Source organism: Caretta caretta, chromosome 10 (genome assembly GCF_965140235.1).
Source record: "Caretta caretta isolate rCarCar2 chromosome 10, rCarCar1.hap1, whole genome shotgun sequence".
Lineage (NCBI taxonomy): Eukaryota > Metazoa > Chordata > Testudines > Cheloniidae > Caretta > Caretta caretta.
In genome coordinates, this window is record NC_134215.1 from 60,282,756 (window position 1) to 60,310,027 (window position 27,272).

At 38.0% G+C, this 27,272-nt stretch overlaps 1 protein-coding gene across 1 annotated transcript in view; it reads left to right on the forward strand.

The window, feature by feature from the left end:
* Positions 1-26,384, forward strand: part of PRTG (protogenin) — a 115,077-nt gene extending 88,693 nt beyond the window's left edge. The window contains exons 12-20 of the mRNA XM_048867380.2: positions 11,333-11,428; positions 11,974-12,160; positions 14,258-14,385; positions 15,252-15,422; positions 18,987-19,169; positions 20,269-20,389; positions 21,419-21,584; positions 22,834-22,938; positions 24,078-26,384. Coding sequence (XP_048723337.2) covers positions 11,333-11,428; positions 11,974-12,160; positions 14,258-14,385; positions 15,252-15,422; positions 18,987-19,169; positions 20,269-20,389; positions 21,419-21,584; positions 22,834-22,938; positions 24,078-24,464 — 1,544 coding nt within the window. The 3' untranslated portion in view covers positions 24,465-26,384. The remainder of the gene's footprint in view (positions 1-11,332; positions 11,429-11,973; positions 12,161-14,257; positions 14,386-15,251; positions 15,423-18,986; positions 19,170-20,268; positions 20,390-21,418; positions 21,585-22,833; positions 22,939-24,077) is intronic.
* Positions 26,385-27,272: the final 888 nt, after the last annotated feature.

Below are 27,272 nucleotides of genomic sequence, written 5' to 3' on the forward strand. Positions count from 1 at the left end.
ATAATAAAAATAAAATAAAGGGTCATTTGATTGTACATATTCTGTTTTCATCCATTGCTAGTTTTCCTGTTGCTACTGACTTGTTTTATACATGGCAATTTGAAAGTTAACCATTGCAATTCCTGTTTGCCATCAAATGAAGGAGAAATCATAAGTCTAGTTTGACTTCTATATTTGGAGGGGGAGCTCCATTCAGGCCAATAGGGCATGCATGGAGGGGCAAATTCTGTGCCTGTCCACCGTTTGCCCTTGGGAGGGGCAACACCCCGCTGCTCTTCCCAAACTACGCCCATGGGAAAAAGCTAAGCTGTTTGTGAGGAGCCTACCTGAAACTCTTGCATTTTGTAAACATACTTGCAACAGCAGAATTCCTAATTCTCAGGATTTGGGATGGGAGTCACCAAACACAGATGTTTTTGCAATGAAACTGTGCACCTCCTAGAAAGTCACTGAAGTACAAGAAATGATAGATGGTGTTTTCATTTTGCTGCACAAAAGGGTCAAAATGGCATGGGGTGCCAATGACAGCCCAACAGAGAAATGTTAGTTCTGAAAGGAAATTTATTTCATAGCTTCAGGGGAAGTTTGGGGTGCCGTGAATAGATTTCTTCTGTTGGAGCATAAAAATGTATTGTTTGTAAGATGATGCTATACGTCTGACAGTCAATATATGTGTGTTATCATGGCAGTTACTTAAACAGATGTTAAACCAAATTTGGTAGCACAGTTTTACCCTTTTGTTTAGATGCTTTTTGAGAAAGCATTCTATGAATACAAAGATCAGGCAAATTATCAAAACTGTTTCTGCTTAGTGGGAAAGGTTGAACTTCATTGTGGAAATCATTTGTGTTCTTGGTCTCTTCCTGCTAATCCAGAACGGTAAATCCTTAACTCTATCGTGTCTCTGTTGAAATGTGGTTATAGAATCATTTAGCTAGTTTTATCCTGTAGTGTATTGTTGCTCGATTCACTAAATATAGACATGGATACTCGTAGTATTGCACAACTTTGCAAATTAGACTCACTATATGAATTCCTAGCGGATGTATCCATGTTAGAAATATGGGTTAATTAAGGCTCTGTTGACTCTTCTGGGTATTCTTTACCCCCTTTCTTATTCCAAAGATGGCCTCTTTCTACATAATTCCATTAAACTGATTGTACTCTGAGGGAGTGGATTTAGGGGCAGTGCTGTCATCTTACAGAGCAGGACCAATGAGCTACGTTCCTCCCACTGGGCAGCAACAAAAGAAAAGGTTTCCTAAAAGAAAAGACGAGCACAAAAGATCAAAATTAGGTGTTTATCCAGGCCTCTGGTATCACTTTCAAGTCAGCTTTTAAGAACGTGGACCAAAATCTTCTTTAGTAAGGCTCATATTGAAAACTGTAACCCAAACTAGTTAACATTAGGATAGCTCAAATGTTTTAAAGTGTATTATTAGTATAATATTGGGAGATGGCTTTTCTCCTCCTGTTTTAGAAAAATGTTTAAATAGAAGGAACTGATCCAAAACAATATGCAAGTTACTAGTAGAAATACTGCGTTATGTTACTCTAAAGAAAAAATTAGCCAAACTAAACCAGGATTTCTGAAATTTGCCTATACTTTTCATAAAGATTTTGAAACTCTTGAAATAGATCCCTTATTTCAGTAGCCATCAGATACCTAAATGATAAAGTCAGGCAATTTCTTTCAGCAGCTCCCCACCCCCCTTTGCTGATTGTGGGCAGTAGGAGAGGTGATGTTTTTACTGCAAGGGGGTGTGAGGTGGTGTTTGTCCTGAGGCCCTTCAAGGGGATAGAACAAAGCTACAAAAGGGATATATGGAGCCTTTTCAGGTTTAGACAAATAAGCGAGAGCCATCCAAAGCCACAGAAAGCTAGACTGTTTAGTGGGATTGACTCACATCTGTCATATGGTCTAGTTTCTACCCAAATAAACTTTCACAATGTTGTAGAAAGAAAAAATGTATCGTTTCCCTTTTAGTTACTTGGAAAACATGAGTACCACAAAAAGAAAAGGAGGTCTTGTGGCACCTTAGAGACTAACAAATTTATTTGAGCATAAGCTTTCGTGAGCTACAGCTCACTTCATCGGATGCATTCAGTGGAAATGCATCTGATGAAGTGAGCTGTAGCTCACAAAAGCTTATGCTCAAATAAATTTGTTAGTCTCTAAGGTGCCACAAGTACTCTTTTTCTTTTTGCGGATACAGATTAACACAGCTGCTACTCTGAAATGAGTACCACAGACAATCTCTGTTCCATCTTCAATTATCTTTAAATTGAAGTGTAAACTATTTGAGATGTGAAATTCTGGTATTTTAAATCTTTCAGAGTGTCATTCTGTATATTCAGAGCTGTGTTTTAATTGTAGTTACCTAAGGAAATTCCAAGTCCCTTCAAAAAAAGAAAACCTCCCTAAACATTCACAAATTAACTAGTAAAAATATTTATAAATTACTTGTACATAGCCACACAATGCACATATAGAAGATTGTTTAAAGTATAATGTGATAGTGTTGCTATAATAACTTTTTGTTTGTGTATTTCACCCATACATTTTATCTAGTACACATGCCTAGGGCAGTGTATAGGCACAGTTTTTTAAAAATGGAAATACATAAAAATCCAGTCGTGAGAGGACTACTGAAGCGGGATTGCCTATTTTGGAAGGAAACTGCTTGCAATATATATTGTAATACCGCTTCAAACTTTTTTATTTCATTGTGTTGTGTGATGCGCTGGTCTCCCTCTCATTTGCCTTGTGTATCTGAAATGTATTTGCTTATTTTTCTAATAAGTTTCTGTGGTATTTACATTACTTTGCTTCAAAAGTGCATTTTTAAGGATAGTGTTTCTCACTTTTGTCCTTTTCCCACCCTTCCCCCTTAATAATTCCCCTGGACCTCTGTTGCTTGGAGCAGACTTTGGCTAGCCCCAGATTCTATGTCAAAGGCCATGACCCAGATGTCACAGCAGCCCATGCTGCTGGCCTCTTCTCTGAATAATTATCTGGAGTTTATTGTGTTGAAGGGATGGGCTTGGGGGCAGTGCAGTCACCCTGGAAAGCCAGACCAATGAACTATCCAGCCGGACTGCTACACAACAATGGACCTGTAGGTTATGCAAAAAAAGGCAGCACAAAAGATTAAATTAAAATGGGCATTTGGCCAGATAAGTTTATTCTTAGAACTTAAACCTAAGGATCTAACCCTATCAGTTCTTTCTGCCTTTAAAGGGCAATAGTGTTTTCAAAAACTTTTAAACTGAAAGAAAAAAATGTTTTAAAATTGTTTTAGTATGTTAGAGCAACACTGACGTGGTTCTCTTCTCCCCCACCCCAGCTTTTTAAATCACTATATTGGGCTGAAAAGTATAAGTTGCTGGTATGCTCAGAATCTCAAGCACTAGAATGACAGTTTTCTTAAGCAATCCCACACAATTCTCATCCTGGAGGAAGGCAGGGCAGGCGGGAGAGAAAGCCTTTCCTTTCTATCTACTGAGAAATCATTTTCTTTCCAGTGTGTCAGAGAACTGAGATGTTTAGAGCAGTGAGGTACAGGAGAGTGTCCTGTATCTGGATTTAATATGAACCAGTAATAAGTGATACTAAAATGCCCTATTTTCTTTAGGTTCCTTTATCTGTTTATGTCGCCAAGAATGATTTATTTTTTAAATTTCAAATTCAGCTTTTGGAGTGCCCTCTCGCCTTTTAAACCTCTATGAGTATTGAATGAAAGGCTGCTGGAGGTGAACTCGCTGTTCTGGGGGGGTGAAGGGAGGGAGTTCTTTCATGGTCCTGACCTCGGATTCTTTCTTAATTTTATCTAGCCCTGACCTGTTGGCTCTGCTCTGGCTCCTTTCAAGGCCTTTGGAGCTTCACAAACATGCAGCAGCTGAAAGAAACAATGACAGGGGTTTTAGGGGCTGCAATATTACACTCTCTTTTAACCTCGGCTAAATAGTTTGTAAACAGATGCTTTCTATGATGCATTTGCCAGAAAGCCAAAATGTTGGCTGTGTTAACATCAGCAAACACAGCTCTATAAAATTCTTGATTTAGGACCATCAGTTTGTCCTGCAGGGTGTTTGATGTGTAAAATATGCTCTTGGGAGCACACACTAAATGTTCTTCATCACTATCCATCTTCAACACTATGGGTACATTTGGAGTAAAAAGAAGTCATGGAGACAAGAAGATTTACCAAAATTTCAATAGAACAAACAGTTCCTGGTTTTTTTTATTTGAATAAAACTGATTAAAAGGATAATGTTAAAAAATTATCAGGACATACAGTTTGCTATTGCTGATTTATTTTATTTTATTTTTTTTACTTTAAAGAGTGTATATGTGTGTGTGTGTATATATATATATATATATATATATATATATATATATATATATATATATATATATATATAAAATAATGTGGAAGGTCCATCTGTATAATGGAAGGTCTTTGAAGGTTTACAGAAAATACAGAATTGACAATTGCAGAAAATCATTCTTAGTGACTTTCTTGGGAGTTCTGTTTGTGCAGTCTTGAGCAGAATGATTATATTTAATAATTTCACCAGTGGCAAAGGTATCAGGAGCTGCTTTTTGTTATCCTCTGATTTCTCATCCAGACATTCCTTTCTCACTGCCCCCACTCTTTTTAGCAGTGTATTCAATGGAAGTGGATGATGACACCATCTGGCAGTAACGAGGTATAGCTCCAGCAGATGGAACCAACCTGTGTGTGGGGAGACATCCCTTCCTCTCTCCATGTTGCTTTTACCACCTGGGGAAACATCTACAAAACAAAGGGAATCTTTTTCCTTCTGTAAAATGGCAATAACTGCTACTATGATCTCCTCATATTCCAGCAGAAGCTAGGATTTCAACTTAAATTTCAGAGGCCTCTGAGTGTCAGCAGAAGTTTATTGTGTTTTGGACAATGTAAAGTCATCTTGTATATTTTTCTTTATTTGCCACAATGTTTTAGAAACTCTGGAACTAAATAAGAACATTGTGACGTTATTCATCCTAAGGAATTTTATGCTCTGCCACATACACTGTAAGTCAGTTCTGGTGCATTGGTGGTTAAGTCCTTGTTTACATTAATAGACTGGCTACTTCTATACCAGTGTACAATAAAGGGCATTTCTTGTACCATTTAGAATATCTACATTTGGAAGTGGGTGCCTTTGTTTGAAAATTTGGCCATGGATATTTTAAATAGTATTTAGATGGTTAATTTCATGTAGCTTTAGAAGTTTCTATTCAATCTAGTCTTTTAAAGAATTATAAAAAAGACTTACTTCAGACACAAATATTCCTAGCTGACTGTCGTTTTGTAATGAGTACTCTTTTATTTTTATATCAATTGGCTTCACTAAAAGGGAAGTGAAAGATTTGCCAGAAGCAGAGCTGACGTCATTAGATCTAGTTATTAAGTAAATGGTAAAAATAGTTATGCTTAATAAAGCATGTCAGGCTCTAAAATACCTAAGAGTAGCAGTATTGCCAAGAAGTCAAGTCTCCTCAACTTTTCACAGTGCTCAGCAGTTCTCTGGATTCCTTGTGCATAGAAAAATTCTGTAGTAATATTACCCCCATTTTCCTGGGAAATGAATTGACTTTCCATGAAAATAGGACTGTAACTTGAGAGCTCCTTTTTAATTGGATTCCTGTATAATCCATCACCTTTCAGTGCCGAGATCAGGATCATTCTGTTATATGAAATAGTGAATAAATATGGCTAACTTAATAGAAAAAAACACTTCCCAGAGTCAGATTTTTCTTATAGCCCTTACTTGATTTTGATAACTCAGTGTATAGTAGTAATAACAATATGCTATACCTATATATATGCTTAATAACTGTGAATTGCATGGGTATAACCACACCTTTGGAATCTCACCAGATAAAGTACAAGAGCGAAACTTTGTTACCAAGACCTCTTATGAGAAATTTTAACCACTTTCACAATTTTCTATTACTTCAGGTTATAATATATGCTTTTTAATTGAAAGTCCAAAATGCAATTTAAAATTTAAGTAAACATACATTTTAAAATATGTGCTAACCTTATTTAGATCTGTAGTTTTACTGTGTGAAACCTGTCAGTCAGCTGCTGAAGAGAGAGAATACTTCCCCCTAGTGTCCTGTTGCTGTGAGAAATATCAGATAATAGCTCACCTTAACTGATTACTCTCGTTATAGTGGATATGGCAACACCCATTTTTTCATGTTCTCTGTGTGTGTGTGTGTGTATCTATCTCTTCCTACTGTATTTTCCACTGCACGCATCCAATGAAGTGGGCTGTAGCTCACAAAAGCTTATGCTCCAATTTGTTAGTCTTTAAGGTGCCACACGTGCTCCTTGTTATTTCTGCAGATAGTAGTACTGGCTCACTGAGGAATTTTGTGGGAGGGCGAACTAAAGGGATGTGGATTACAAAATATCATTTCACCAGAAGATACTGAAGTACCTAAAGAAACTGCACAGCTTTGCAGCCTAGTGAGAAGATGTTGTAGGTCCTACATCAAGACGGGTTAAATATTAATACTTTTGAGCAAAGAAAGTTAATCTGAATCAAGAACATTTAAGTAAATACTTTTTAAACTAATCCATGTCTTTTTAGACACATTGGCTCTTGCCAACGCTTATTTTATTGGTCTCACTATCAAAGTACAACTTATGGTTGAAGTCATATATTTTTCTTTTAATGTTGACTTTATTGGTGGTACTAGATATATGGACCAGATCCTCAGCATAACTTCACTGAGACCTCTGGAGCTATGCCAGATAATATCATTTGAGCATCTGGTCCATAATGTTTTCACAGTTTATGCACTAGTTTATGTACTGTAGAAGTACAATTACAGTAAAACTTATGAAATAGGTCTACCAAATTTATATTAATATCTCAACAGTGCTGGTCTTTTGATCTACATGAGCTGTACAGTTTAGGTCCTTTTCACCAGTATATTTATTTAGATTTAAATAATAAAAAAGATGCCTACAGAAAAGCTCTAAGTAGCCTGGCGCTCAATCTTACGATATATAATATATATATTATACAGGCAACAGCATTATTTAAAGAAAAAAAGAAAGGAACAAGTTAACTCAATTCAGCCAGCGAATCAACTAAAAATAGCTCCTATTCACCTTGTCTCCAGGATCATACTTTTAGTGAAACCCAGTCAAATAAATCAGACTTTCTGGAGTTAAATGAATCAGTTCATAGTTATATCAAACTATTCAAATATATCACACACAGCCAATGTCTTTATGTTATATTCAGTTTTTGAATTCAATTAAGATACTGAATTTTGTGTGAAGTTGGTTAAGTGAATCCCTAAGCCCAGTTGTTGCTGAATAGCAACAATCTTTTGTGGCAGAGATGTGTTACTTCTGTACATGAGTGATGGCCTCTGTGGGTTTTGCGTTGACTTCTGAGGCTCTGAAGCCACCCCATTGCTGTCTAATGTACATGGATGGCATAAATTAAACTCCAAACTGTCAGACCCCCAGGTTGGCATGCCATTACCAATCTTTTATCAGTGATTTATGTTTAAACTGTTCAGGATACCCATACTGGATAAAGATAAGGAAGCCCCTTAAGTTTGTTTTCTCTCCCAGGATATGCCTGGCTTTAGGGAATGACTGTTTGATCCAGTTGATGAACTGAAAGTTAAAAGTATTTATGCCAAGTATGTATTGGGATTGCCACCTAGGAATAAATCATTTCTCAAGACAGTAAATCAACCCAACAAATAATGCCTTTCATATTCTAAATACAGGCTATTTCAAAACAAAAATATCTTCTTTCCCCTTCATAAAATAGATTGTGAAAATTCCTTTTCCTGATTTATCTGAGCTAGATCCAGATCTGTAGGTACTGGTGATTTTGTTTTACATATGTTTTGTCTTGACCAATATATCTTTTGCAAATATCCTTTGAATTGGATATTGCACCAATATTATGAGAGTAATTTGTGATTTTATATTAGTTTCTTTGTCTGTCCAGTACAGTTTCCTCTTACATCCTTTTTTTGTCCTTTTGTCTTTTTTGATCTCTACTATTTTTAGGTTGTTTCAGTCTTGTACATAGTGCAGCACCCTTTAGTAGTAACAGGCTATAATGCCAATATGTGCTTTCTCAGCCATAAAACCTAGAGTCTTGTGAAATGCAGCAATGTATAGCAGCTTAGTAAACTCTCTACAAGGATTATGGATTCAATTTCTGATCTAGGCAACCTAGCTAGGAATTGAACCATGCTGTCTCAAGTGTAGCAGATTCGTTATGTAAAGAACTTTGCTTTTAAACAGTAAAGACAATTCAGAGATCTTCCTGTGTTAAAAAAGGAGCAGATTGCTTGTGTTTTTATATAAAGTTAATGTTCTTTATGTGATCAGTCTTTGAAGCTTTTCATATTGTGCCCGAATAAGAGCAATTATATTAAATTTTGTACTTGATGCAGACTAATGCAGATGCTTTTATTTAAAAAAGTCTGATTTAAAAATAGAGTGACGGGAAGACGTTTTTAAAAAATTACTTTATTGATTTTTGGGAGTGAAATTCTCCCTCTGCTCCCCAAGCCTTATCAAGTGTTAATGAGGAATTCAGGTTAAGAAAAAAGCAGTGAGTATAAACAGACCTCACAGGCTCATTCAGCTCAGCAGGACATTAGGCCTTAGCTATTCTTCATTGCACAGTGAAGATGATCAGTTCTGGGTGACCACTTTCAAAGGGCACAAGACGTTTTTGAAGGTGCTCAGCAGGATGATAGATTGTCATGTCTGTCATCCTGTGTCTTGCAGAAATGCAGCAGGGGTCTCCTCTGGAGGAACTTGTAAAGAAAAGGATAGACTGTGAAACTTGGTCAGTTGAATACCACTTGGCTATATGGTGTCTCTTTAAAGGCCCTCTAAGTAGTATTTGAATTCTGGATTTTGCTGGGAAAGGATGGGAGAATTCAATTCAAATAATAAATGAAAAACAACTCCTCCAGACCTCACTGCAAAAGTAATTCTCTGGGATGTTGAAAGAAGTTCTTATAACTAAATGTATGTTAAAAAATAAAGTTTTCTTAGATCTCTCAGCTAGAAGCAGAGGAGCCTAAATATCATGGGATGGTGTTGCTGGCCAAGCAGGAAGCCCTGGAAAGAATAAGATCCCATTTTTATGAGATTCCCTACCTAATGTTGCAGCACCAAGAGGTTTTAATAGTTTGGATTTGGTCTATCTCAACTTTTGGGTACTTCGTATGTTCATCTCTCTCTCATTTTTGGTTTTTCAAATGCTTAGATGTTTTTCTCATTTCCTTTAATTACTTGGGAGACAACAGTGAGATCTTGACATTCTGCTGAAATTTCCAGTTTTAAAACCCATCCAGACATTTTTTTATTTTTTCCTTGAGATCAATCTAAGTATCTGTGTCTGCCTTTCTAATTGTAGTCTGTGGTCTAGTAGCACTTGACTTAATAGGTTTATAAAGATATATTTTCAGGTTAAATAAAATTAAACAATATTCCTTATCTGTGCTACTGCAACACTTTATTCTTTAACACTGACAGAATGTTTAAAAATAATTTTCCTTTTATTGTTTGTTGTTTACTTGTAGCATTATATTCTGCTTGGACAGTGAAAACATATTATTCAGTTTCACTTTTTGATTCTCATATGCACTTATTTGCTGCAAAGTTTGTTTTAAACACAGCCAAGGGGAATTTAACTCCAAACAAACTCTTTCACTGATCACTTAAAATCATGAAATCATTTGTATTTGATTCGGTAACAAAAAATAGTTAAAACAAAGTCTACACTTGCAGCATTACCTACCCAACAGAATCCCATTAAAAGTTGTTGTTTTTCTTTAATCCCTCCTAGATACTGTCTAAGTATATGAATCTGCCTATGTCAATATATTCATTTATTTCAAAACCATCATGAAAGCATTTTACAAAATATAGATTGTGACACTTCCATAATGATGATAATTTTCAAGTTAACGAGATTTTGTTAAAATGGTACTAGAAATGCAGAGGGCCTGCAGAAGGAGCTAAGAATTTAACTTAAACAAAGGGTCATATTTTGTTTTAAGAAATGTCACTGAATTAAGTCCACTTGAATTGTCTGAGATGGGCTGCATTAAATACTAGTTTAAACAAAAAAGAAGTTAGTTTAATTTCAGAAAGAATAAAATTATGATGCAGATATTTTAGGATGAAGAAAATACCAGACAAGGCCAACACACTTTTGTAATTTCCGTTTTAACTTAAATCTTGGAAGGAAATAGATCCTGTATCCACAAACAATAACACAGGGAAACATCCTAACGTGTCTCCCAATGCTATAGCACTATAAGAATTCCAGCAACAGCAATGGAGAATTTATGTAGCAGTAGCAGAAAATTTACTCCTTAAAGGGACACTTATCTACCTGAAAATCAATCTGAAAACTTTATGTACACTCTTGTTGCAAATAACCCACACATTTAATAAAACTGAGAGATTAGAAGGAAAAAAATACACTTTTTCCCTATATTTTTCAGTTTGTTTACTTTGGTGAAGATTTTCAAAGGCTAAAAAGAAAAGGCCTAAGCATGTTTGGTGGCATTACTCTCAGGCCTACCCAAAAGATCCATCTAAAACCCACCAGGGAAGCAGAAAAACCCTTAGAACAAAATGTTTAAAGGATTTTTTTTTTAAAATGTAGGGCATAAAAGGAGCTGTATTAGAAAACAGAAGTTTTAAAAACTAATCACCTTTTAAAAAAAAACAAGTAGACAGTGACCCATTAAGCAAGCCAGAATCAGCTTTAAAGAAAATACCTAAAATCTAATGTTATAAGTCAGAAGACATATTAATTGGCATTACTGTATTCACTGTATAAACTCTGGAGGCCCATAGCCATATCATTTCTGCCTGTTTCTTGGTTGATTCCAGTCCCACTCTCCTGTCTTTGTCCCATCTCATTCTATCCTGTATCTCCAGAAACAAATCTTGGTTTCTGAAACTCATTCTATATACTCTACTCCAATAGCCTACCTTATATTCTGAATGTTATTTCTGTGCACTGACTAATGTTCACAAAAGTGAGCCAGTGCTGTGGAAGGAAATTGAGATTAATCCCACTCCACTGAAGTCTATGCTATAACTCTGGTTTAGGCCAATGGGAGCAAGATTGGAGTTATTCTCTGATTCCAGTGAGCAAGTTTTGAACCAGAATTGTAGTAGGACCAAACTGATCGTAGCAGCATCCTAGTGTTTCTGTAGATTTTTGAAAATCTGTATTCTTCATCTGTAGTCTAATTATTCCTTTTCTCTCTGTGCAGATCCCAGAAGAAAGTACCATGTAAGGTTATTGGCATATAATAGCATGGAAGAAGGTTACCAGGCAGATCAAACAGTCAGTACTCCAGGATGTGTCTGTAAGTGCTGAAGTTGCATTACCAGTTCTACTAACAACTGAGCAGTTCAGGATCCATAGCGGCCCTGCATGTCTGTGTTTTTAATCTCTTAAAATATCAATTTATAAAACTTTTTTTAAAAATCATAACATTTGTGACAACTACAGATCCCCCAAATCCTCTCTACCCACCATTTTGCAACAGGCTTCTGTTGTACTTATAAAACATGAAATACAACTGGGAAAAGCAAGATAAATAGCAAGCAGCACTTCCTTCCCTTGTCATTCTGGTTAGTACCTGCCCCCTGTCAATGATTTTTTCAGAGATATTTCCACTGTTCCTGCTGATGTTTTGTCCCCATTTTTAATTAGATTAAAGGGCCGATCTCTTGATGTGGTGCTAGATTTTGCTAGAAATCATGTAACAGTCTGAACCAGACCCCTGAGCACTGTCTAACCTTGGACAATATCAGATCTGGATCCAAATTTATCTACTCAGATTTATCTAATCTGCCAACATTTGTAAAGAGTTCATGAAACAAATCCTGCTTCTCTTTGTTTAAACAGCTGTCCGTGATCGTATGGTTCCTCCTCCACCACCACCTCACCACCTATATGCCAAAGCTAACACTTCATCTTCTATCTACCTCCACTGGGGAAGGCCTGCATTTACCTCTGCACAAGTCATTAACTACACCATTCGCTGTAATCCTGTGGGGCTGCAGAATGCCTCTTTGGTGCTCTACCTTCAAACGTATGTACAGTTCTGCAAGTTATTCTTTGTTCCCCAGATCCTTCCTCTTTACTGTCTCATCTGTCTGCCCTCTTTTGATTGCCGCTTACTGTAATATTTCCCTCTAGCTGCAAGGCAGGTACTTTTCCCAGGCTTCTGCCAGTTTTGATTCTTAGGAGGTGCTATTAGAACACTGTAGTTCTTCACCCTTGTTGACAGACTGGGTCTCCTCCCTGCCACTTTCTCTTTGCTGAGGTGTTCAGTTCCAGCCCTGCTCCAAGTGTAGCTGAGTCATGGAATGAGGACACAAATGTTGAGTTGCTTGTCAGTGATGTGACGCAAGTTTAATGTATCTCTGAGCTCTTCTTTGTCCAAAGAAAAGAGAGACTGGAAGAGTGTTCAAAATGAAATAGATGTGCTATTTACAGATAAACTTGGCAAAGATAGGACATGGTCAAGTGATCTAATCCCAGGATTAAACTACATAGCTTGATCTCAGCATGCCACTGAATGCACTGAGCCCTGAAGAGTGTGCGGAGTGGTGCAGAATCCAAAGCCCGCTTGTGTGGCAGGGGACGAGTTCCCATGGAGAGGCAGCACAAGCATCAGAGGAACGGGTGGCTCTGCAACTGTACAGGGCGGGGGAGTCTGTCAGGGGTCACCTCTCCAGTTGGTTGAGGTGGGCACACAGCATGGGCTGGTCAGCCTTCCAATATGCTGCTATTCCATTAAGGCTGCCTGTGTTTGGGGCCATGGTGCTCATCAAGAAATAGCCCGGTCCCTACCCAGTCCATGCCTGTGCATATGGCCCCTAAAGTTGCCGCTGATAGGTGTAGAGGAATTTGGTGAGAGAGGGACATCTACATTCACCTGCTGCCACCTGGATTGCATGTGTGCAGCGGGTGTAGCACCACACTCCTTCTGCCTGCTTCTGCAGAGCCAGATGCTTGTGGACCTCCTCCACTCTGAGAGATGTGTATGTGTAACACACTTTGCTCCGAGCACAACTAGAGATCTGTGCCAGCAGTATGAAGCTGTGCTCCGCACTTTTGTGGATCCCATCCACATGGTAGGGCTTCCTTTTGCACCCCTGGCAGGATCAAGTCCTACTTGTGGTTCTGACATACCCCTCTATGACGTTGGCCCCAAACTCTTCTTTAGTTTTGCGTGCCTGATTTGAGATGTTGGCTGATTTTCAGTGGTGCTAAGCACCCACAACTCTGCTTAATTTCATCTGGAGTTGTGGGTGCTCAGGATGCCTGGAAATCTAGCCCTGGATGTCCTAAGATGAGCACCCAAAATTAGAGATCACTTATGGCATTTGGGCCATAACCTCTCTGCCTCAATTTTCCCATTTGTAAAATGGGGCTAATATTTACCTGCTTTCACAGGGGTGCTGTAAGGCTTTGTTAATGCTTGTAAAGGACTTAGACGATGAAAACTTCTTTCAGTGCTAAGTATTTTGATTGTGTTTATTAATAAAGTATTGCACATGTGTTTAGGAAAGGAAAAGTGGTGTTTTAAAACCTAGGTTTTATTTTATTACTAATACATTTCTCTCCATTTCTCTGACTTTAAAATTAGATGTGGTATAATTTTCACATTGTTACTTGTACTTAAAATAACTGCAGCAGGGCAGTAAACTCCCATTTCTGACAAAAATAAAAAATTTCAAATACAGGCTTGCAAAATTTGAACACAGAAGATGCAAACAGTACATGGGAGATTAAATAAATGGCCAGAGGCAGATTCTGTGCTCTGTAATGCCAGTGTAAATTCAGAGTTACTCCCCTGATCTCAGTACTGCTAGTCAGGTATCATTACAATTAACACAGGTATCACTGAGAGCAGAATTTGGCCCCAAAGAGTCAAAGCGGATCCAAATGTCTCATTAATTTTGTGACCAACTTCTAAACTGTGACTTATAAGCATCATTCTAAATACCCAGAGTGACATTCACTGGTGAACAACTCAAAATAGGTTTAACTGGTCCACAAGCCTTGTACTAGCCCTCTGCACAGGGGTGAATTGCATATTAGTTCCCAAGGGATCTCATCTGGATTTGAAACCATCAGCCACTCTTACTATTAAATATCTTTTATTAATTCTTTTGTATAGGTCGGAAACTCACATGTTGGTTCAAGGTCTAGAACCAAAAACCAAGTATGAGTTTGCAGTTCGACTGCATGTGGATCAGTTGTCTAGTCCTTGGAGTCCAGTAGTTTACCATACCACACTTCCAGAAGGTAAGGGCAGTAGGGTATAGTTAACCAATAATATTACTGTACTAAAAAGGACGTTTTCTAAGTCAGTGGGCCTGGAAACTGTCATATAGTCTGTTTTGATTTTTGTTAAGTGAATTTTGTCTTTCATCTTTCTCCCAGTTGCTTTGCTATTGCTCCTGTTTGTCAGGATTGTCCTTCTAACTGCATTTCTGCACACCCTCACTATTTTGCAGCTGTGAAAATGTATAGGAATTCTGAGAGAAAATCCACAGATGATGGAGTATAAAATGTAACTTGCTTCCTCCATTAATATCATTTGGATTAAAATAACATAAATCAGAGCTTTAAATTATCACATTAAAGGGAGACTGTCAACTTTTAAATCATATATTTTGGGAGGAAATAATCTTTATCCGTGTTATCAAAACCTGAAACTATCAAAACTAAAACAATGTTAAAAATACAATTTCCTATTCACTATTTGAGATGCTTGTTTACACATTTGCATTTGTCAACTTGGACTATGAAAATCTGTAGTAAAGTCAGTTTCACTTTCACCTTCTCTGTGTTGCAGTATTTGAGTGGCACACACTAAGGGAAATGTTAATTTGTTTATAAACAACTGTCTCCATTGGAATGAAAAGGAAAATCATGATCATAAGGTTTTTTTAAAAGCTTGATTTTACAAAATCTAAGCTGTAGACTAAATTTGAACTGAAAAGAAAGTGTCTTTTGAGCACACTGGTGTGTGTTTGCCCAGTTGTCTACTTAGAACTTAGCTATAGCCATTGCTATGGTATTAGAATCTGCCCATCTTTTTCCTTTGGAGTAATTTAAGTGCATATGAATGTGTTTACCCTAATAATATTGTGTTACTATCCTCCTAGCGCCAGCTGGCCCTCCACTTGGAGTGAAGGTAACTTTGATAGAAGATGATACTGCTTTGGTTTCCTGGAAGCCACCTGATGGTCCTGAAACAGTTGTTACTCGCTATACTATCCTCTATGCATCTAGGAAGGCTTGGATTGCTGGAGAGTGGCAAGTGCTACACAGAGAAGGTAAACTATAATCATAAAGGCTAGAGCTGGAAAAGCTATGGCAATCCACTGTAAGAGAACTGAAAATAGCAAAATGTCTTGTGATCAACAACAAAAGAAAAAAGTGCTGCTAACATTCATGGCAATACCACGACAATTCTGAATGTGTTTAGTTTAGAATTATTCGCTGGATTGTGGTGGAAAGACATTTAAAACTGGTAAATAGAACAAAATGAGCGGGGAGAGAAGCTTTCTGCAGTGCATTGCCATTCAGCTTGTACAATGAACTGAAACTTTCCATAAATCCAGTTATACTTAATCAGCTCCACATAGTTCCACTGTCAGGATAATAGTGGAGGTTTCATTTTTAAGCGCACACGTGCAGACCACAAGTTCCTAAAGTGTTGCAATACTCTGTAAAGTGACTCTGTAAAAATGACATTGCAGGATTCCATGTTTTTTGTATAATACTGACTGTTAACTGTGCAAACTCAATTTGGGTTCCAAACATCATGCTTTCTGGCTTTTCACCCCCAATCATAAAGATTTTGCAATTGGAATTTAACTAATTATATTGATGATACAAGAGCCAGAATATAATCCACCTCATTCTCTCATATAGCTGTGTTGGATCTGCAGAACTAACATAAAGAAAAAGTAAAAGTAAAGCTTATTTTTGTCAGTAAAGTAATCTGATATGACTCTGAATAAACAGAAAGCAGATCTGGTGAGTAAGAAGGTGCCATTTTTATAGAGTAGGATTTTTGCTCTTTGAAGAGCTGCATCTCAACAATAGGCTTCTCTTATTCCCAGAAAAACTATGAAAATGGAGGTCAGAATACATATCGGTAGTTTAGGATAAATAACATTCCACCAGTAATGTCATTATCCTTAAAACAAGCATTAGAAACCCAGGGAGTTGTAGGGCAGAGTAGTGCAATAGGTAACTTTTGAAGAAAAAAATCTAGGCTTAATTCTTTTTGTTTTCATAACTGAAAATGTATTTGTCAGCAGAGGCTGGACTCTGGAATCTAAAGACTGTCCCTCAGGGAAAGTCACAAAGAATTTGCCCTTTTTCAGAATGGCTTCAATGTCCCATTACTTTCAATGAGAGTGAAGCCAAGTGCACTTCAGGAATGATGGATGTCCCCTATTCTGTCAGGAGATGGAGACATACAACCCCTTTGAGAACAATTGGAGAGAGATGCTTTTCTACAAACAGCCACTCACTAAGTGCTACTGTGTCCTCAATCCCAGTGAGAATATTGGGGGATGGCAGACATTTTGAAAGATGGTAGTTCTCGATGAAATTCTGTGTAGTAGAACATTATTCATCAACTTCTGCCCAAAGAGAAGGGTTCAGCTCTGAAGAATAACAGCAAAAAGGTCATTGATCCTAAAGAAGTCTTGAAATGTAGCCAATACCTGAGATTTCAGTGAGTTTTGACTAGAAGTGGAAGTTTGATTAACATGTTTGATGAACGCTATTAAGATCATTTGAGTCCAAGAATGGACTGACACCCAGTGCTAAATTTCTTAAAGGAACCATTTTAACTACTAAGCTAATTAACAGATTTACTTGTAAATCTCAGAAAATTTATTTTGTACTCGAAGTATAAGTGCTGTAGTATTGGGGAAGACATGTTGTATTCATCATATAGTATTAAGTGGTTGAATCCCTGCTTTAAATATATAGTTCAACTCAATCTTAACTATGGGAATTTCCAGTAAAAACTTGCTGTGTATACTTAGAACAAGGGATATGGAGACCTATAGTTTTTATATAGACCACTGTCCATTTTCATATGATGTCATATTAAAAATGCTGTAGAAGGTAGGGAAATGGAAAACCATAAATCTCAATCAGCTTTGCAGTCACTGATTTTGTGTTTTGGGTGATAGGTTAAAGCTTGAGGGTTAGGGAAGAATTCAAGTTTCTGACACTTTAAAATAAGTTGTTATGCTCTTTTAAGTTTAGATTTAAATAGTCTAGTGATAGGTATGTTGAGGGGGGCATGAAAGGAAGGTTGGGCAAATGCAATGATAGTCCCATGTTCCTCCCTTTGCAGGAAAGCTGAGGTAGTAGCATTTTTAATGTTCATTTTGACAAGAATAGCGAGTCACATGTAACACCTGGTACTAATTTATCCCCAAACTAACCTTCTGCAGAAGATTCCAAAATGTCAAGAGATCTAAGAGTTCTTCCCAGCTCAGACTTCAGGGGTACATTTCAAGTAACACTGAGGATTATTATGCATTCAGCAACATTTTAAAAAATCCTTAATTTGACTGAGCTCGTGCCAACAACAGCAGAGTCTGAAATGTTGCTGCAGTTTGTTGCTTATTTGCAATGTGAAGAATCTTTCTTCCTTGGTTTGTTTCCCCCCCTACCCCTTTTTCCAAACTTACTTGCAGTGGATCAGAAGTTACAGCCTTTACACACTCGGTATGCAGTAAATCAGCACAAATTGCTTAGTTGCTTTAGAATTGCAGCTGATGCAAAAGGAGCTGGGGGAAAGAGCCTCTAGTACTGAAAAATAACCTTTCACCCTTGATGGTTATAGCTTCTTTGGTTACCGATACCTTACATTTTACTTCAAATGCCTTCAGCTAATGGATGTTTTTTATGGAAAAACTGGGGTAGCTAAGTGAGTGGAATCTATGGAGAAGCACAGGGATACATTAGGTCCTGGAGCTGCCACTATTTTGGAAAGAAAAGTAACATATTTCTATAGTAGGAAGAAACACAGAAATGTATGTCTATGGCATTTTAAAAAGCATTTGGAATTGTAAGCACCAGTCTGCAATCCCTGTGAAGGAAAAATTCTCATTGACTCTGATAGGAGTTTTGCCTGTGTAAGTACTACGTGAGTGAGTCCTATTCACTTATGTAATCTGTGTTTCTGCCTGTCTTCATATGTGAGAGAGACATTTTTTCTAATCTGTTTCTTAGTAGTCCTGTTTCAGTATATGATAATCAGATGAACCTGGCTGGAACTAAATAGGGTTGAATTGATCTTAAAATTACAGTATGATGCTGCCCAAACCTGTCTCATTCATTTTGCCAAACTGACCTGAAATTCTGTGTATTTCAATTCAAAACTGCCTGCATCCCAATGCCGTGTCACATTTGCATTATGATGTCAGTGAAGAAGGAGCTGTAATCTGGGAACACATCGCAGAATATATTGGGCAAGCTCCTGGAGCATGGATCACAATGCAAATATTGTCATACTGAAATGCAGTTAGGGTCAGGTTTAAGTTTGCTGACTCTGTGGACAGTACTGGAATCTTGAGTCCGCACTGTATCAGCACGTCTTTACTGTAACATCAGAATTACCAGTGTGTGCTTTACCCATACAGTACAGAGAGAATACAACACACAGAATGAGAAGGGATTGTCACTGTTCACTTCAAATCCTGTATCTGATGGTTAGAATATGAAGGTTGTATTCTCTTTTCTACACAAGATTCAGAGGTTGTGAGGAAGAAAGGGGCTGAATCTAGCCCCTGCTAGCAAATTTCCAGTAAATTCCTTGCATTGTTTGCCTAACTTAAACTTTTTTTTAAAAAATCTTTTAATAGGAGCAATAACCATGGCTTTGCTGGAGAACCTGGTGGCTGGAAATGTCTACATTGTTAAAATAGCAGCATCCAATGAGGTGGGAGAAGGACCTTTTTCAAATGCAGTGGAGCTTGCAGTCCTGCCAAAGGAGACTTCGGAGTCCAATCAAAGGCCTAAACGATTAGATTCAGCAGATGCCACAAGTTAGTAAAAATGTGTTAGTTACTGTCATTGTCAAGTCCCAGAGAAAAAGATCTGTAACTGTTTTTTGTCTCAGTCTGCATAGTTGCTGGTTTCAGTTTTTCTCCAGCTACAGAGAACATAGGACTGAAATGCGCATTCTTGTCTTGAATGTGGTTTAGAATGTTGCATCAATTTCAACTTTGTAGCTGTCTGTATTTTTTTCAATCTGTGATCACTCCCTTATGGCATTTAAAATGTAAAGACAACCCATATTTAATATGATATATTAGAGTCATGGGGTCAGTTATGGTAAGAACTCCTGTAAGGATGAAGCCAGCAGGGGCAAGATGGCTCTCTAAGTAGATATATGAAAATTTCCTCTGGTTCCTGGGATTCCAGCAGCCCCGGAACAGACTTTGTGAGTCATTACCTACCTGTAAACAGTCCTTACCAAAGAAGGCATCCCACCTACGGTACTTTTTGTGAACGTCTGTGTCCATTATATACTTTGTGAAAATTAAGCTATAGCTCTTAGTAATTTTTTCATATGTGAATGGAATTTTAAGTTGCCCTCTGCTGTCACTGGGTGGAATTTATCTGTGTGTGTTCATCAAGATTTGGAAGGTTTTTCTAAAGCTGTGAGTGTGAGAGAAATAAGGACAGGGCAGTAGTTATTCAGAGATGTGTACTTTTTGCCTTTTATTGTTTCTAGGCTGAGATGTTACACATTATAGGCCAAAAACTGAATTTTTCCTTATTCAGGCAACTATTTTCTCTCTCTCTCTCTCTCGTTAATAAGAATTTTGCCTGAATACACATTGAGTAACAACAGAGTACAGGCTCCCAGGATTTGGTGCAATATGATATATTAAACAAAAAAACCCAACCCTATGGTATTGAGCCCTCACAGGTGAAAATGCCCCAAGCCATTTATATGCACTGCAAGTTATTTCAAAAGCAATGTGAAAATATATGATAGCAAAGGCCAAGAAGTCATGTTGAAAGGAAGAATTTGTCGGTATTGTGGCTGTGACTCCATCGATTCCCAGATATAAAGACAGGAGATGACTATACTTACTCAGTGAGTCTTTAAGTGCCATGTGTTCTTTCGTGCTGCAGCTTATTCTGGCTATTACCACCTGGACCAGAAATCAATGACTGGCATTGTTGTAGGAGTTTGCATAGCCCTGACCTGCATCCTTATCTGCATCCTGATTTTAATCTACCGCAGTAAAGCCAGGTATGCTTTTATTACTGAGAAATGAACTCTTTCGTATAAGCCGTTCTCAGTTGCTCCTGTATCTATGTGAGCCGTCAGGGACGCTTCTTTACTAGAGTACTGTCCAAGTGCTTTGGATGAGGGAACTCTGAAGCTCTCAGCCTCGCTTCATCATGTTCATACCACAGATGGGTATCTCCCTCAGATCCCATGCTTTCTTTGGCCCTCCCTGCTTCACACAACCCCCTTCTCCTGTGGAAGCAGTAGAAGACACAAAGGGGAGTTAATGCTGCTTGAAGTGTCATTAAGTCTCTGGCAGGTTTCCCTCCAGACTCAGATGAATATTTGGTATTTATCAACTACTCACCTGCTTGGCCCCAGCCAGGCCAAAGAGTCTCAGCCCCACAGTATTCCTATGTAAGAGCTTCTGTAAGCTTTTGGGGCAGGAGGAACCATCAAATTAGAGCCCAGCTCCCTTGTACCAGTGCAAGTGGAGGTCACCATCTGACCCTATATGATTAACTTCTGGAGGGAATACAAAGGACACAAACTCATGGGTCTTGGCTGGTAAGAAAAGGAATAATACATTAGTAATTAGTAAGTCTTAACCCATGGTTTTGGGATTTGGGGATTTTTAATAGTTATTTAAAAATAAAAAGCTTTTCAGTTCAGCTTAAACATGCATTTAAAAAAAGTGTCCAGCAGAGCGCAAGTATGATGAGAGGGTCTCCTTAGCTTTCTTGGGGCTCTAGAACTGCTCTAATATTCTTGATTGTTTACTCCCCCTGGATAATGTTACTAATCATTCATGAGAAATGCTCTCCATATATACATTTACAGACTGTGCAGTGTGATTTCCTGGGGGAATATGATTTTATGGCACATGATGGCATTTGAATTCTGTATGAGTTAGAATAGCACACAAATAAAAGCTAAAGATCAAGAACTTATCAGTATTATTTGGCTCATAAAACTTCAATGAAAGGCATTAGTCTTTATATTATACATATTATCTCTGGGACAGTTATACTCCTGCTTAATATTGCACAGGAAAACGTCTGCTCCTAAAACTATGCAGCAAGGCACGGACCAGCTGTCACATACCAGCATCTCCTTAGCCAGTGCGAATGAGGTGGGGAAGAGTACTGAAGGAATCACAGAGAATGAAGAATCTTTATTGCCGATGATAGTAGGAAACAGCTTCATTGATGCTAAGGTACTGTGAGCCTTATTCACTTCCAGTATATAAATATTTCCATGGTGCCCATTGGGATAGCACCTGAGTGCCTCCCATCATTAAAGATATATGCAATATAAATGCTTATCAATAATAATAATCATCCACATGAGGTAGGACAACCACAAGTGTTGCAGTCTGATGGGAACGTTAATTTGCCAGTAAATTCATCATAAATTTCAGCTAAATGTCTGCCCATTACCTGTGCCTTACACTGTGCTCTGAGATTGACAAGCGTCAGAAGACGCGTGTTCCACAGGCCAAGAGCCTGCTATTCAGAGTATCCTTCTGCTGGCTCAGAGGGTTCTATTCAAGGCACCGGGAAACAGGGCTTGTCAAAAATCTGAGCCCTGAGTCCATTCAGGCTCATAAATATTCTAAGCAGCACCATTAAATGAGTAAAAAGAAAAGGAGTACTTGTGGCACCTTAGAGACTAACCCATTTATTTGAGCATAAGCTTTCGTGAGCTACACATCCAATGAAGTGAGCTGTAGCTCACGAAAGCTCATGCTCAAATAAATGAGTTAGTCTCTAAGGTGCCACAAGTCCTCCTTTTCTTTTTGCGGATACAGACTAACACGGCTGCTCCTCTGAAACCTGTCATTAAATGAGTGTGATGCTGAGCAGGTACTAAAATGTGCATCAATATCTTTTTTGTATATTTTAATGGGTAAAGTACGTTAGGCGATATGTATCTTACAGACGCAGGTTTACTAGAGTCAAGTTGTATAATAAAGCATGTATTCGCAGGATGCTCACCACTGTGCAGATATATAATTAAACACGCTCCCTTCCCCGTGAAACTTCAGTTCTAAGGGACCAATCTGGCAAACCTGAGTTATCCTTACTTTCGTATGTTGTCATATTGACTTGATGTATGTACAACACACAGTACTCTGACTTTAATGGAGCTGCTCATCTGAAGAGTGTTTGCAGGAACCAGTCCTAATTCAGGTTTCAGAGGAGCAGCCGTGTTAGTCTGTATTCGCAAAAAGAAAAGGAGGACTTGTGGCACCTTAGAGACTAACACCACACACCCATCCGTGATGCTAGCTCAAAGTGGAGATGTCTAGAAGCAATGGTGGCTGAAATGTTTTGCTGTATTCGTGGTGCTGTCATGATTGTTGTGCTGCGGTTTATTTTTAAACTCATGGCATTTTAATTTAATAAGCAAGATTCTCTCTCTCTCTCTCTCTCTCTCTATTTCTATTTCTATTTCTATTTTAGGGGGGAACTGATATGATTATTAACAGTTATGGTCCTATCTCAAAGACCAGCTGCAAGAAAAGGTGGCTTTTCTTCCAAGATTCTAAGAAGGTGAAAACGGAGGAGGTAACCTACCCAAATTATTGTGAACATGAAAGGCCTGGTACAGTCCCATGACGTTGCAAGGAAGGATGGCTAGGCTTGTGGTTATTAAAATGCATTACTAAGGGCTTAGCCTCTAAGGGGATGGTTTCTGTGTCTTGGTGTTAAAGGGTGAAGGGACCAATTTGTCTCCTTGTAAATGCAAATTCTTCATTTCCTGTCCCTTAACCTGTTGTGTAGTGTGGCTCTCTAACATTAAACAGGTGCTAAGTTTTACCTTAAACTGACTGCACTCCATCAATGGATGAAGGGGTTCCTGCATATTACAATCCTATGCACAGATATAGTACTAAATTTGCAACTTATTTTATGAACATCAATTAAATAATCCTCCCACTAATCTGAGTGCTAAGTAAGTAGGTGGTATTATCTCTGTGTTTACAAAAGGAAAACAGAAAGTGAGACATTAAATGACTCATCCAAAGTATAAAGGGAACTCTGAGGTAAAGCTAGAACTGGAACTCCAGAGTCAATGGCTCCTAATACTGTGTGGGCTCTGACCACACCCTCTTTGGATAAAAGGCAGTATATAATAGTAAAGTCTACAGGACAACCATGCCAGCTTATACTTGCTGAGGATCATCTCTGACTTATGTTTATGTAATCATTATGACTTGTATTGTTCTCTCATACAGTCAAGAAATAGGGACTGTCCATAGCTATGTTTAAAATGTATATTCCAATACACTTCCAGCCAAAAGCTTGCTCAGAAGCTGGTATGCAGCTGCATATTTCTGATGCTTCTTCAGGTAAAATATTTGGAGCAACCATAAACGTGCTGCATGAAAGAAAATCCATGGAGGGGAAAACAGATACACAAATATAACTTTAAAATACAAACAGGGTCCCCAATGAAAATCAGCCTCCATTATCTGTGGTTAGTTAGGTAGAATTAATTATTTCATCTAGTACTGTAGAAGAAAATGAGAGAGAATTGGGATTATACCTTTTTTCTCCTCCTGTAGGATGGCACAGATTGTTGCTCCCAGCTAGTGCTGTTTTAGGCATTCCAGCCAAATGGGGTGGGGAATTAAACAAGCACTGCTCATGTATCTATTGACAGAGGCTGATTAACCTCTCTCTCACACCTTGTTTTTATCCAGCCTCAGAGAAGATTTGTCCAAGCTGTGTGCTTGTATCAGCCAGGAACCACTGTACTGATCTGTGAAGATGACTCCCCCAGTTCCCCAGGCCAGCAATCTAAGTTCCAGGTGCCATTCAGTATTGTAGCTGATACAGAGCATTCAGCCAACAGTGAAGGAAGCCACGAGACAGGAGACTCTGGAAGATTCTCTCATGAGTCCAATGATGAGATACACCTTTCTTCTGTTAGAAGTGCCAGTCCACGCACCTCCAGTTCCTTTGTAGGCAGTGACTCAGGTGTGAACGTGAACCCTGTCTTGAGTAACTGTGAAGAGCCTCCAGTACCACTGGCTACTGACCAGACTTCTACCTCATCTCTTCAGATACAGTGCACGGTACAAAACTGAGTTACCTATCCTGACAGTCATGCCAGATATCTTCACAATGTATATCTGTTCGAAGGACAATGAACAGGGAGCCAAAGTTTATTGTGAAAAGCCTGATAACCCATCAGGTGATTCCGTATTTCTTTTGAATGTTTTTTGTTGTTAAGTCACTCACTTTGAATGTTCAGTGGTAAACAATGTGAAAGGACAGTAAAGCTTTCTGACTAGAGTTAAAAATCTATCACTGGCGCAAAGGGAAGGCTGTTGGCCCCTTTGCTGAATATCTACCTCAGTTTGCCAAATGGCGAACTCTGAATGACAACTGCTTTACCTCATTTGTATTATAGTTGGTCTCAGCTACATAACTGATGATACTTCCTAGTAGGATTTTTTTTTTTTTTGGCTGTATGTTGTCTGAGTGTGTGAGAGAGAGAGAGAGAGAGAGAGAGAGAAATCAAAGGAGTTGTATAGGTAAATGAACAAGACAGTTTAGCTGAAGCTCTGACTTTAAAAAGAGGGACCCCTGAGGGGATTAGTAAATGATTTAACATGACTGACCTGAAGAACATCAAATGAGAAAACTGTAGGGCTGTTACCTTTGAGAAAACTGTGCATCAGTGTGGGAATAATGGAGTTAGTACTTCAAAATGTTCAGTAAACCGCTACTTTGAGTCTCTAAAAAGTAATTGGGCTCTCCTTTTAACCCACTTGATTGCTATATCTTCCAGTGTCCCAGCCTACAGAGGACAGTGCCTTTTCCACACAGTTCTGTTGTGCCAGCAGTTGCTGACGGGATGTATGTTAAATCCACAGGGCTCTAGGGCATGCTGGATTCCCCACAAAGACATAAAACTGCTCCTTTATTGACGATTAATGCTAGAAAGCTTGGTGAAATTAATTAGTATTCAGCTTCCAGCCAGCTTGGAGTGGTGTGAAAACTCTGCCTGAAAAAAACACATAGAATAGACAAGTAATGCTGAATGTTTCAGTATCCCTGTACTTCATAGCAATGGTGCCTTCCATTATATATAATGAAATTACTACTTTGCCTTATGCCTTCTTAGCATTCATAAAGTTGCTTCGGAGCATAGAAAGATGCCTTAAATGCTTCTTAGATTTCTGGGTAAATTGTGAGATTAGTAATTATATTTCAGTTTTACCCAGCTCTGCAGTATGTCTGAGCTGTTGTTAAAATGCAGTCCTGTTTCTTGCCTCAGTTTAGGATGCTATTAGTGAGGAATTTTAGTTCAGGGAGTGACTTCAACCACATGCCAGTCTAAAACTCTAATTAAGCCTCAATGAAAAATAAAAAGACAGAGCTTTAGTTGAAAAGTCTGTTGAAAGGGTGAATGTTGATACTGCCTCGTACCCATACAATTCCTGTTTTATACTACCTCCTTTTAAAGTTATTCTAGTGTTATTTTTTTTTCCTGTACTCAGGGAACAGTGTATTACTTTTGACCTGCCTCAGAGAAATGTGGGGCAAACTGACAGGGTATCATGTTTTTGTTTTTAATGGGCGGGGTGGGGATGGGGGTCGAATTCATCAATGTCGTAAACTAGTTCATAGACCGTTCCCCCCACAGTTCATTTTGAAAAAGAAAATTAGACGTTTGTTTATATTTTTCAAAATGTCAAAAATTTAAGGTTGTGGAAAAACAGCTCGGGTGAAATCCTCAGTTTCAAAACTCCCATCAGCTTAATTAACACCAAGATTTCACCCCTTATGTGATCTGAATTACTTTTGGCTGCTTACTTACAACTCAGAAGCTAGTCAAAAGCCATCAATAAGCCCTAGTGTTCTGTTTTTATTTATTTTATTTTTATTTTTTGATGAAGCGGCCTGTAGTTACTATAGATCTTTAGCTTGTAACTGTTTGTTCATTCTGTACCAGACAGTACATGTTCACCTTTTCATAGCATTGTTGATAGAAAGGCTTTAAAATAATCTTATACCAAAGAATTTTCTGTGGAAAAAAAAGAAGAAAACTGCATATTATTTTCCAAAAATAATTGAATTAGTTAAAAACTATAGATTTGAAGAGCTGAATACATTTTATTGTATAAGTAGTTACTAACAGAAAAACAATAGGGCTTCTATTGATTGTAGTAGTTGATTGCATAGTTTAGTTGTATGCTTCTACAATTTTTAACTACCTTATTGTTACAAGAGCCTTTAAAGAAAGTTGTAATAATGTCTTACCAGCAGATATCTCCAAAGACTTCCAAGTGTAATTTGGTTTTTTTTCTTCAGCATGTAGTTCTTCAACAATACAGTATTAGATAAAATATTTTTGAATAGTTTATATCTACTCGCTGAAGAAAAAGAAAACCTTTTCACCAAAGATTTATTTTTTGGTCTCATCAGGCAAAATATTTAGTGTACAGCAAAGTACTGTTTCTAGATAGCTAAAATGTGAATTCTTTGAAACTAGATAAGAATGTGTAACCATAGCATGAAGTTTCACACTTTTTCTTTCAGATTAGCCTCATTTTAGTGTTTCACTCAAAAAGTGCTGATATGCAAAGGGTAACTATTTTTCTTCTCCAAAGACTTGTTTGCTGTAAGTACTGATACACTGATACAGCTTTTATGCCACACATTACCATTAACTCTACTCCTCAACTTTTTCATGCCAAAGATCAGCTACATAGGTTAACCTGTAAATAATCAGAGAGGAACAGATTAGATACCAATATTTTTCAGTCTGATAGAGAGTCTAGCTAGCCTCAGTAGCCAAAGAGATTGAAGTATTAAATTTACTAAAGAGCAATACATCCACAATGCTGTTTATCCATACATTGTCATTCAAGTACTTTTTATCAGCA